Source organism: Paroedura picta, chromosome 6, assembly GCF_049243985.1.
Source record: "Paroedura picta isolate Pp20150507F chromosome 6, Ppicta_v3.0, whole genome shotgun sequence".
Classification (NCBI taxonomy): domain Eukaryota; kingdom Metazoa; phylum Chordata; class Lepidosauria; order Squamata; family Gekkonidae; genus Paroedura; species Paroedura picta.
This window is the reverse complement of record NC_135374.1, coordinates 99627504-99640182: the sequence shown is the minus strand read 5'-3', so window position 1 is coordinate 99640182 and position 12679 is coordinate 99627504. Positions and strand designations below refer to the sequence as shown.

Genomic DNA, 12679 nt, shown 5'->3' with positions numbered 1-12679 from the left:
ATTTTATGCTAAGAGACTCTGTGGTCAATTTTAATTTGTGTGATCGTGTGTAACAAGAATGAGCTGAGGAAGTCTTGTGAAACTAGCTCATATCTCGGGTTAGTTCTCCTTTACTAACTCTGTTCCATGATGTTAAGGTGATTTTTCATCTCACTCTGATTTATGGTGTAAAGACATACTGTTATCTTCCAGATTCAATTAAAGACTCAAATACATTTAGTGCGTTTGAGGTCAACTTTATTAAAATAAGTATGATGGTTGAGCCACATGATTTTCTTTTTGGATTACTGAATTATCCTGTGTGATTTCCTTTTGTGGCCCTCAGAAGTTGGTGATGTTGTTGGGATAGAAGTACTGGTTTTTCACCCAAACTCTGTGGTTAGAAGTTAATTCTACCATAGTTTTTGCCCAAAAGCTAGAGTGTTGGCACTCATGTGCCAACATCACTTCCTGGTGACATCAGCACATCATGTTAATTTGCAGCACTCCTCTCCTTCCTGGAATGTGCACCACCACCCCCATCACCCACTGGCAGCTACAAGGGACCAGGCAAACTTAAGCCCCATAAGTAGACAACAATGAGAAAGCCCCAACACTGCTGGTTAAATTCATCTCTTGGGCTGAAGCGGCTTTCTGTGAGTGATATTGACTCCTGCTTAGTAAATACATAATGAATATTAAAGCTCTTCTCAAGATGAGTAATTGCTCATTTCATAGTCCAAAAGACAGCTCAGCAGGCTTCAATTCATATTTTATAGTTCACAGCACATTGTCCACAACGTAGAAATAACATGATTAAACATGGAAAATAAATTAAGCAGTGTACCACTGGGTGGAATCCACGAGTGTTTTTGATTTCCATGCTAAAATACAGCATTTGACACGAGGATTGAAAATGCTATGGTTCATTGGAGAGCCAGATGGCATGGGATGTTGGAGTTCCATGACAGGAGCTCCAGATGTGTGATTTTGACCTATTTAGCAGCCATGAGGGATCTTGATCTGGATGAAGCAATAGTGTCACTGTTACCATGCCGATAAAAAATGGTCCCTTTAACCTGCTTGTAAGCCTCAGCATGGGGAGGGAAAAGACAGTTAAACAATGATAGATTCAGGTGTGTAGCTGTTTTGGTCTGAAATAGCAGAACAAAGTTTGAGTTCAGTGGCACCGTTAAGACCAACAAAGTTTTATTCAAAATGTAAGCTTTCGGGTGCACGCGCGCTTTGTCAGATGCAGTGCATAACATGAGTTCCCCTCTTCCCCTCCCCAATCACATTTTAGCATACAGCAGTCAAGAGTCTGTTTCTGATCACAGAAAGGGTACTGAGGAAAGGGTTGAACCCCATTTCTGATCCAAATCGGACCCTGCCACTGCTGTTTTTAAAGATCAGAATATGTGGCTGATCATGTGTTTGTCAGCCCAGAGTCAAAGCAGTAGTGTTCATGATTCCCTCAGTGTTAACTCCCTGCCCTAGAAATATAAGCCAGCTTCAGGTTCATTTCTTTGTTGTGGTTTCCTGCCTGAGAACTTTGGAAGCTGTAGGTCTGCAAAGGACCTAGGGATGTCTAAGCAATAATTAATCCACAGCCTAAAAAGATGAAATTTCAGAGTTCTTTGAAATAAACCACAAGAAGGAAACCAGTTTCAAGCCATTTTTATTCATAGCATAGAAAATAAAAATGAAGATATAAAGTAAGTAGCATTCATTCTCATTATCCTGAAGTATAGGGGCTTATCTATATGTTCATTCAGACTATATAGTTTAGAGTTTTGCTCATGCTGTATCTCATTATCCAAATAATGGGAATGCATATTCTGATGTCGGTTTATCAAATACTTAAATTTTAAAAATTCAGAACCAAATTTTAAATGGAACAACATTTGATAACATCTTGTCAGTATTCTGGTGCTGACTAGACTGTGTTAGAGGTCCATGGAAGTCAGGGGGAAGTGAAGTAAGAGGCAGAAGTGAGCCAGAAGCTGTTGTAATTGATGGGGATGTTTTCCAATCAGCAGAGTTACTGATATTGCCACCAAAGAGGATCCCACTAATAGGTCTGTCTTTGGACCAATCAGTTTGCTGGCTTGCAGAAAGCTTTGATTCTATAAAAGCAATAGATTCTGTTGTTTGGTTTTGCTTGCTGGGCACCAAAGCAAATGTTGTGCTTTCATTCCCTAAATAAAAGGCAGCACTGCTGACTGGCAGGGGAACAGAGGCAAATGCCACACTTCCCCTCCCCTCCAGATGTCAGATAGCATATATACAGGAAGGTACATACATTGTGATCAATGACTCACATACAAATACATACAGAGAAGATGAAGAACACAGTCCTAAAAGGCATCTTTAAGAAACTGTGTCCCAGCAATACTGCAGACTCAGCAGCTGCATTCAGTCAAAAAGAAAAATTAATTAAACTATACACAGAATTTCTCATTGCATAGCAAAGGGGAGGAGTTTTGCGAGGTGTGGCTTAACAATGCAATCGTGAACTGAAAGCAATGCTTTGGCTGAGCTGTTCCAGTTAAAATGTGTGCAGTCCCTTTGGGTTCCTGCTACCTGTTTTGCATTCCTTAGTCATCCCCCCCCCACTTAGAAATTCCCGTTGTGTACTTATACCACTCCATTGACTACAAGAACCCTTTGCATATGAGTTGTATGCAGGGTTCCTTTTCAGACCTATTTTCTTGCTGGCTGTCAATTTATCATGCTTCCTTAAAGTCTAAGGCTCCCAAGCAAGAACATCTATTGTTTTTATGTTGGTCCAGGGTGCTCCAGAATCTCACTGGGAAGAGAGTGGAAAAGAGCCCTTGGACTGGCCCAAGCGGACAAACTGATTGGTTGGGACAAAACTAGACAAGCTGACTGACTGTGGAAAGGCACATAGGCTTGTTCTTCTAGGCTAAGCTGAGCAAGCCAAAGAGCAGGGAAGAGCAGCTACCTGTGGTGCACACAGCATGTGCTCTTACATCTTCTTCCTCACCTCCTGATGTGGCAACTGCAGCTCCCCTGCCCTCATCCGAAAGAAGGCCAGAAGGGGACAGAACAGATTCTCCATATGTGTTTAGAGGGAAACTGCTAACTCGTGTTTGCCCTCTCCTGAGTATGTGCAACCCCTAGAGATGCTCCCGGCATGCAAGGAAGTGTTGGGCCACTCCTGTCTTTCCTCCAATTGAACTTCTTCCCACTCCTGACTCTTCCACCTGGCTCATGTCCAGCTCTCTCACACACTTTACTTCCTCCCTCAGGCGTGCATGTGTGTTGACACCAATGTGCGCGTGAAAAGAGATGAGGCAAGCAGCGCCGGAAAAAGGAAATAGTGCTCTCCCTGGCCCCTGCTGCATCCTGCTGTACGCATAACAGTCTTTTTCCTCCTCAAGGCATGCGCTGTGCTGCTGAAGCTATCCAACCACAATCATAATGCAGTAGATTCTGTCCCATGCAGTCCCACTAGAATCATAGAGTTGGACGAGACCTCCTGGGTAATCTAGTCCAACCCCCTATATTATGCAGGATACTCAAAACCCTATCGCTCATCCACTGTAACCTGCCACTCTCCTGAACCTTCACAGAATCAGCCTCTCCATCAGATGGCTATCCAGTCTCTGTTTAAAAATTTCCAAAGAAGGAGAACCCACCATTTCCTGAGGAAACCTGTTCCACTGTTCCTCTCCAGGCTAAATAGACCAAGCTCCCCCAACCTTTCCTCATATGTCTTGGTCTCCAAACCCCTCACCATCTTCCTGAGCATCAGTCTCCTAGATAAAGAATCCTAAAATAAAAGAGTTGGGAGTTGGTGGCATGTAGGCCCTAAGGTCATGAAGTAACATTAAAGGTAGATTAAAGTGGTAGTATCTGCATAAATCAGCCTTCCATCCTTCCGAGGTCGGTAAAATGAGTACCCAGCTTGCTGGGGGGTAAACGGTAATGACTGGGGAAGGCACTGGCAAACCACCCCGTATTGAGTCTGCCATGAAAACGCTAGAGGGCGTCACCCCAAGGGTCAGACATGACTCGGTGCTTGCACAGGGGATACCTTTACCTTTACCTTTATCTGCATAAATAGGCACACAGTGTTGAAAGGACACACAGACAGACAGACAGACAGACAGACAGACAGACAGACAGACAGACACTCCAGTACAAGTCAATGAGACAAAATGTTTTGACTTCCTGACTAGAACAAGGGATTCGTGAACCGATCTGGAGCCCACATAACAAAAATGAATCTCCTCCAAAGAGGAGTCAGGGAGTACAAACCACCACTATCCTTGACCATGGCTTTTCAGTGAGCACTTCTATGAGACAAGCTGGACCATGCAAGGTGTTTGGAAATCCACTGTCTCCCCCCCCCCCCCTTTAATCCTGCCTCTCTCTATTCTGAGTCTTGGTATAGCTTTAATTTTTGTTAGTGCAGAAATTCATATTTGCCTGCATTCTACCTCTGCATTGGCCTGGTTTTGCAACTTTTAGGGGTTTATGGAGCAGCAAAGTTATGGGGGGATTGAATTTTTACTGCCATCTTGATGTTAGATGTTTGATGTTAGATTTTTAATTGAAGGGTCAGGAATATGTCTGTTTTATGTTGTATAGTTTTTATGGGGTATTGTTTTACTGTTTTTACTCTTTAAGCCGCTTCGAGTTGACATTGTCAGGAGTAGTGGGATATACATTTTAAAATTAATAAAATTAATAAATACATAAAAATTGAAGATAGGGTAAAGTAGAGTGAGGCACAAAACTGAGCCAGAGGTTGTTGTAACTGATGGGGATGTTTTCCAGTCAGCAGAGTTACAGATATTGCCACTGAAGAGAATCCCAGTATCTTTGCATCAGTCTATCTTTGCATCAGTCAATTTGGTGGCTTGCAGAAAGCTTTGATTCTATAAAAGCAATAGCTTCTGCTTCCACATTCTCTGTTCCTCCTGTGATTTGGCTCCACTCCCCCCTCCACCATGCTGCCAGGAGGTCTTTCTCTCCCTTCTGGCTGCTTGCTGTTTTCATTTCAATTGTTCTTTTGCTGGCTCTTCCCCCCCCCCCTCTTTGCAATCCTCACAGATTCTCTTCCTTACCCATCCTCTCCTCACTCCAGATATCTTCTAAAGTTACTTCTTCCGGTTTGCAGCGCTGTTTCCAGGGTACCATTTTGGGGTTGCTCTGAAAACCCCAAATGCCACCAAAGTTCTAATTTTTTGTGTGTGTAACATTGTAGTTCCTGCAACCAGTTACTTTTCAGCTATTCATATTTTTCTGCAAACTGAGAGTTTGTGGAAATCTATACCCTAACCCTGTTGTGTAGATTCTTTGATTGGCACTTGGGGGAAAAGGTATTCGTGATTCTTAGACAGATAATGGACTTTGCTGTGGGACTGGATGAAAAACGTTTTCTGAACTCTGTGTCACAAATAGATAGCAGTAGTTCTGCATTTTTGGTTTGTCGCACCAGACAGAGAGCTTTCTAATGGGGATTCTGTTCTGTTTCCACAGTTGTGCCTGTGTTGTTGGTGTCAGTCCAAAGATATGCTGTCCCTGGAAGAGAAACAGTCCTGCCTAAAGTTCAGAGCTAATGATAACGGATATGACAATTTCCGCTCCAGTAACAAGTACAGTTCATCTTAAACGAGGTGGCATTACCCTCAGCTCTTGTGCGCTATTTTCAGGGCTTTTCTTCGGGTGACAAGAGGACTGTTCAGAATAAAAAGACTTGGCTTTCTAGAACCTCTGTGTTTGGCATTTCCACCTCAAAGCAAATTGCAAAGCAGATGGGTTTGTACCTCTCCTAATTGTGCATGGTCTCTGTAGGAGCATCACTGGGAGAAACAGAAAACTCTTGTTCAAGCACTTAAATTCTTTGGAAATGAGCACTTCCAAATCATCCACAAATCCCATAAATTAGATTACTGTGTATTCATTGGAGTAGTCCTGGGCTATGTAGTAATTTTTCGTATATAATGTAGCACAATTGTTGGCAGAACAGAGCCATCATTGTCTATAAATCACTGTATCTTCTTTTTTATTGTAAAAATACACAAAGTACATCCATCTAAAATAGAATCCTGTGGTTACTATACCATTGCATTCTGCATCACAACTGTAGTAAAAACACAAAATTTTAAAAATGAATATAGCTGAGAGCAAAATTAAAAGGACACTAAGTCTAAGAACAAATAAGAAAATATGTAGTTGGGAATGGAGTAGGGTGCAGGAGAAATGCTACAAACATCTTTGTTGTTTTTTTTAATTGTCGGAAGGGTCACTGAGCCACGAGCATTTCAGTCATTAATAGAAACTCAGCTGCACTGCTCAGATTGAAGGTTGTAAGTTGAACCAGGGACTCTCGTCTGGCCGACACAGCTTGTGCCCCACCAAGCAGAAAGCAACCCATTAGTCACGCAGCAAAACCAAGAGGTGAGGCATTCCTGGGAGGGGGGGGGGTGGCAGGTTGCATTTGACATTCAGGTGGCAACTCGGTTCTACTGATGAGGTCCAAAATGATGGAAGGAGGTTGTGCTAACAGAGCAGGGCTTCAGGAATCATTGGTAGTTCCACAGAGAAAAAGATACGTGTTTGCTGCACCTGATAAGGGAAAGTATTAGTGCAGAGGTTGATATTTACCGCTGTGTATGATGGTCAGTGGTTGCATCTAAGTCCCAGCACTCAAGAGCACAAGTGCCTGGGAGCCATGGATAATACTGCTGGCCCCGTGTTGGGGATGCGCATTCCTCTCTTCCCTGTACAGTGAATGGCTTCCCTAGCCATCCTACCTGTTGAAAGAGATGTCCAGTGGTTGGAGGGATTAGGATTTCTTACTCTGTATATGCCTCCTTTTCCTCACCATTGCTAGTTGGTCAGAAGAAATTATATAAAATAAATTATGCAAAATTGCTCTATTTGCATAAATAATGCAGGTGTTTTGTGGCAAACGGTTTGTATTGCTTAGGAGTAGAATTCTTTCAGCTCTGATCATGCTACCTTCCAGCCTTAGGGAGTTTGCTAGCCCAAGCTAGGTTGAATATGGCTCTTCTTCACTGCAACACAGTGATATGTTCCTGCATATGATGGCCCTTTGGGTTCTTCCATACAGGGGTGATTCCCTGTTTTCCTCTACTTGCTGTTGTGAATGCAGTGGCATTCACAGTGACAATGGAGCTTCCACACCAGGGATTCCCTGTGGTGTCACCTTCATACTTCCATTTCTGCCCACCCTCACCCCATAAGCTTTTCAAAATATATATATGTAAATGTAATAGCTACAGCAACATATCTACTACCAGTTACAAAATAGCTGGCAAAAGGCACAACTGCAGTAGTGGAGAATGGTAGAAACAAGGGGAAATTATGTCAGTTGGGAAGATGCATAGATCCGCAATTCTCCCCAAAGATTGCATCAATATAGGTTTGGATGAACATGCAGTGGAGCTGAAGAAAACCTGGAAGGTGGACAACCACACATGATGTGGACTCTACCGAAAGAACAACTGCAGTAGTGTGGTGTAACAGAGCAAGAAGCAACCTTGATAGTGCTGTGTCAGAGAAATTGCCTATGTATTCATAGAAATCTGGCAGACAGTTGCAGTTATCTGTATGCAAGAGTAGCAGATCATAGTCTTTGTTTTAATTCTTCTAAGAGGCCTTGTATATATTTGGGTAAAGTGTAACTGAACATAGACTATTAAGTCATAAAATGTGGGCAGGTCCCATTATTCATGCCAGTATGAATAACCAATTGAGAGGAGAATGTGTAGCAAACATGAAATGCATTGCATTGGGTGATGTTTTTGAATGTGCCTAACAGAGGATTTCCTTTTTTAAATCATGCTATTAAACATAGGTGTCGCATTTAGCACTACAAATAATCACCAGTACTAAAAGCTATTCGAGTGTTCTGGATTATAAAGTACTGGAGCTTGAAAGGTCTACAATGTTGAGGGTCAGACAGTGGCTTGGACTATGGCAGGATGACTTTTGTGGAGGCACCTCTAGCTATTTTACTGGCTGAGGCAGCAGATTTGAGGCACCTTTAAAGGTTGACCAATTGTTCCAGGTAACTATTGTTATTTTACAGTGTTGTGGTGGTTACCTTTGTCCTGTCCCTGGCAGATCTGTTCAATTCCTTCAAAACCCCTTTTTGTCTGTATTATGAAGCAACAGGGAAAATAATAGCAGTCTTTTTTATTAAAAGAGACTTTGCCCATAAAGTGCCTTTAAAACTCTGAGGTTGTAACTATTTTAGACAAGTAGTGGACCTCATATTTTTGTTGGTTTCAATGGAGCTGTGGCAATTTATATTCCTGTTGGCAATATCGTTTGGGGACATACGAGACACTACACTTGAGTCCCGGACCCAACGTATTTTCTGTGAGGAATATCATTTTAAAAACCAGGGGAAACCTATGCAAGTTCAGCTCAGTATTAAGTAAAACTGTAATCAAATAATTATGAACTGTTTTCTATGACCCTTTGAAAGTGGCAGTTAGGAAGGAAATAGCTGTTTAAAGTAGTCAAATGTCTTGGGTCCAAATACTGATTGATATTGATGGATTGATATTTACAGCTGTATGTGATATATAATGATAATGAGAATATGAATATCAAAAAACATTGCAGAAAATAGCAAAAAAGGAATATATACTAGAAATTGTGCATTTTCTAGATTCTTTATAACTTCAGCTATTATATTTTGATTAAAACAGCTGATCAACCTTTAAGAGCTGATTGGTGCCATTAATCAGTTGATTTCCGCTGATAGTAGATTAGAACTTTTCCAATGCCGTCCTTAGCAAAGTTATTCTGAATTCACTGTAAATGCTCTTTAAAAGTGTGCTAAAGATAGCGCTGCTAGCATTTGATGCTTGGTCAAAAGATTTATTCAGTGGCCTTAAAAACTTCCTCAGGATTTTCTTAATTTTGTACAGCAGAATAATGATTCTCTATCTCTCTTCTGGAATGTATTAAAACTTAGCACCAACCTAATCCCTGAGATACGTAACTTTCACAACTTCAGCCACTGATTACCCAAAGAGTCAAAGTAACCAGAGATATACTGCATAAAACTAAGTAACCATATAAATCAAGGGGTTGGATTCTTCAATTCCCTCCTACAAATTATTTACTGCGTATGGATATGGATATGGTTGTTGTGAAGCGTCTCTTATCTAGAGGTATATTACAGACACAGAGTATGTTTCCTAATGTTTAGGCAGTTATAGATATCATTCCCACAATTTAATATTTTTACAATATCATTCAAAATAATAACCTTTTTCAGAACCAATGATACCTGTCTAATTAATCTACACAGTAAAGTTATGGGGAACAGTGTTCTCAAGTCAAAGCCAATTTATGGCCACTGCATAGAGGTTTCATGGCAAGAGACATTAAGGTGGTTTGCCATTGCCTAGCTTTGCATAGCAACCCTAGGCTTTCTTGGTGGTCTCCCATCCAAGTGCAAACCAAGGACAACCATGAGAGCCAATAAGCTCAGACTAGCCTGGGCCACCGTCTCTCTTAGCTGCTGATCATGCTGTGAAAATATTTCCCATCTGATTTAAGCAGTTCAAGCTGCTATTCAAGGCAGAGGCACAGGCCAGGGCATGTTTTGCCAATCAGGTGGCAACCTGAAAACTGATGGAGAAGTAAATCCTGATGGAATTGGCTTCCAGCAGCCTTCTTAATAAATACCTAGCCATACTAAATACTATCTTTGCTTTCTTTGCTTCCAATCTGAAGAGTCAATATTAGAGTCAAGCAGCTACTGAAGAAAGACCGTCCTCTCTTTTTAACTCTGTTCACATAAATTTCCTGTACTTGGATACAGAGTTCTGTTAGAATTGAATTCATAAAGGTACCAGCCATTTGCAAATGACTGATGTGACAACATCTGTAGCAGGTCATGGAGGTGGTTTCCTGTCTTCGTTCTGCACATGTTGGATAATGCGCTTTCACTGCACTGTAGAAGTAGATTATCCTGTTCCGCACTGGAAAATTTAGCTGCAGAAGCACAGAAGTATATTCTGCAGAAGGTTATTCTGCAGAAGTATATTCTCCAATGTGTGCTTAATGGGACCTAGAGAACACCCTGGGGAGGGGCGGGGGGTGCTCATCCAAAGATAAGTATGTGTTGCATTTGCAAAAAAGTATTTTTTTTTTCAGATGTAAGCATAAGGTGTATCTACAATGTTAATTGATTTAAAAGATGTTCCTACACTGTTGGAAGTTTGGAAAACACTGTGAATGAATAGTCCTGTGCAGCCAAGTGTCTCTAATGCTATTAGTGTCTCTAATGCTTCCAGCAATGAAATAAGTAATGAAAGGTCAATGGGGGACTGTGGAATATTGGATTTCATTGCCCTGCAGTACTAAAGGCCAATTCACATTTCTCACAGCACTAACGTTTGTGCCAGTGAACATATACCATACCAAGGAAAATCCTGTATTAGGATTCTTTATTTGAGATTGCCCTTCGTTACCACTGAAACCCTACTGCCCTGTATCAGAAATGTGAGGAACATTCATGGAATCACTGGTATTGCTTTTCAGAACGATTGTAACTTCAATACACAATTTATTGCAAGGTAGATTGATTAGGATGGGGTCTTTGTAGCTAATTTTTTATGATGATTTTATGAATGTGTAAAAAAATTGTGAATTTTGTTGTTTTCTATTCACTTAAAATAACTGCTAATGTAAGCAACTTGATTTCTCAATAAAGATATTGTAAATTGTTTCTTTTTAGATCAAAGTCTAAAGTGTTTCTTTTTCACTCCATTTATTAATCAAACTTATCCTGATGGTGGTATCCAAGAGAATTCAGTGCCTTAAGCAAGGAAGCCTATTATTGACATAAAGGATGAAAAATTTGCTATGTAACAGCCAAATTACTAATGCAGTTGTTTTTGAGGTACTGTTGTTTGTTTATTGCCCATTCTGACCTGATCTGGCTTTTACCCTGTCCCTTATCATTATATAGGGCAACTGGCTTGTGTCAATAGGATTAATAGATAAATCAACAGGTTTAGTTAATTGACATAGTCCAATTATAAACAGAGTGATTTCTGATCAGTTGGGCTATGAGCAAAAGATAGTGTGAATGTTTTTAGGCTGTTTTTCTCCCTGACCTGTTGCTTACGTTGTGAATGGAGAAGAAAATATTAAAGATGCCTTTTTTCTGAACACAGATTCATTTAAATATATGAAAAGGTACTGCATGCAAAGGCCTTGTTTCCACTTTCAAGCATCCGGATGATAGGAGGTCTGTTTTTCTGTAACTGACATTAAGGTAAAGGTATCCCCTGTGCAAGCACCCAGTCATGCCTGACCCTTGGGGTGAAGCCCTCTAGCGTTTTCTTGGCAAACTCAATACAGGGCGGTTTGCCAACCCCCAAATTAGAGTTGTACCCTTCTGTTTCTTTTGAAATCAGTGGGTAAACATTTGGACTCCAGGATTCTACTGTTGGTAGGAAAACTCCCCATATTTTATTTTACTAGATTTGATTGTCACACCATCTTTACAACGCTCCACGGGAGTGGTATAAATAAAGCAGTAAGGGATGTGGGGGTGGGCTTAGTCCAGGATGGGGAAGAGAACCCATTGGCCCCTTGCCCCCAGACTGACGAGTCCCGACCTACTCACCCCCACGTGGGGCTCGGAGCGCTGCGATGAAGCCTGCCCTGCCCCCCCCCACTCACTCCCGGTGGCAGTATGACAAATCCTGCACCCACCCACTGCCCGCTAGCACCTGCTGTATTTTTTATACAGCAGGCTTAATTTCTAGTCTCAGTTATATTATGGCTGCAATGCGATAGGCTTCTGGAGCATCATATACAAATGTTCTGTGTTGGACAGTAATAGGGAACATCAAGCATATTCAGCACCAGTTTAGCTTACACATGGATAACCAGTAACTCCCGGATGTATTGCATGTAACCAATTTGAGCATTTTTTAAAGTAACTGCCATTGCCTTACAAATTCCATGAAAGAGATGAGCCGTCCATTCACTCCCTTCTTCAGCCCATTCCCCTAAGCCATCTTCCCTGCTCTGGAACTGTCTGATGTCTTCCAGGCATTGTAATCTTTGTAAAACATATCCTGTGGTACTCTTGTACAGCACTTGTGGGTATTCATTAAAAAGGTAAACAGTGTCAATCTGAAACAGAACGTGTTATCATGACTCAGGATATAGCTGTTTAAAAAAAAAAACTAAGCACATACTGGAGGCCAGAATAAGTCTAATTTCTATATCTGAAAACTGACAAGCAAAAAAATCTGCTTTAACTTACCAGCAAACAGCTTAAGGTATAAAGACCGTCGACTTCAATGATTCCAGAACTGAAATATAGCATAATTGAAAATACTCTTTATTTTATTCAGTTGTAAACTGCCTTGGGGACTCTTTTAGGTTAAATGTTGTCTTTAAAGAAACTGGGCTGAACAATAGAAGGAATCTTGTGTGACCCTGAAAAATTAAAACTGTATTCCAGCATATGCTTCTGAGGACCAATGTCCACTTTGTCAGATGCTGTGAGGAAATCCTCACAGAGCGGTCATTTTATGCGAGAGATTTGGAACATGGCTTGTACCTTCATTTGTACGATTAAGTAAATAAATAAAATTCAGACTTAATCAGGAAAAACATGGAGACCATTCACTAGTTACACCAGGTTCATTAATGCATG

General features: G+C 41.1%; 1 protein-coding gene and 1 long non-coding RNA gene across 3 annotated transcripts in view; one reads left to right on the top strand and one right to left on the bottom strand.

Annotated features, from left to right (window-relative positions):
* Positions 1-10744, top strand: part of EDNRB (endothelin receptor type B) — a 29391-nt gene extending 18647 nt beyond the window's left edge. For both annotated transcript variants that reach the window (XM_077343852.1, XM_077343853.1), the window contains exon 8: positions 5491-10744. In XM_077343852.1, the coding sequence (XP_077199967.1) occupies positions 5491-5622 (132 nt within the window). In that variant the 3' untranslated portion in view covers positions 5623-10744. The remainder of the gene's footprint in view (positions 1-5490) is intronic.
* The window catches only part of LOC143840385 (uncharacterized), a 234091-nt gene that overhangs the window by 190068 nt on the left and 31344 nt on the right, over positions 1-12679 (bottom strand). The gene's annotated exons all lie outside the window — the stretch shown is intronic.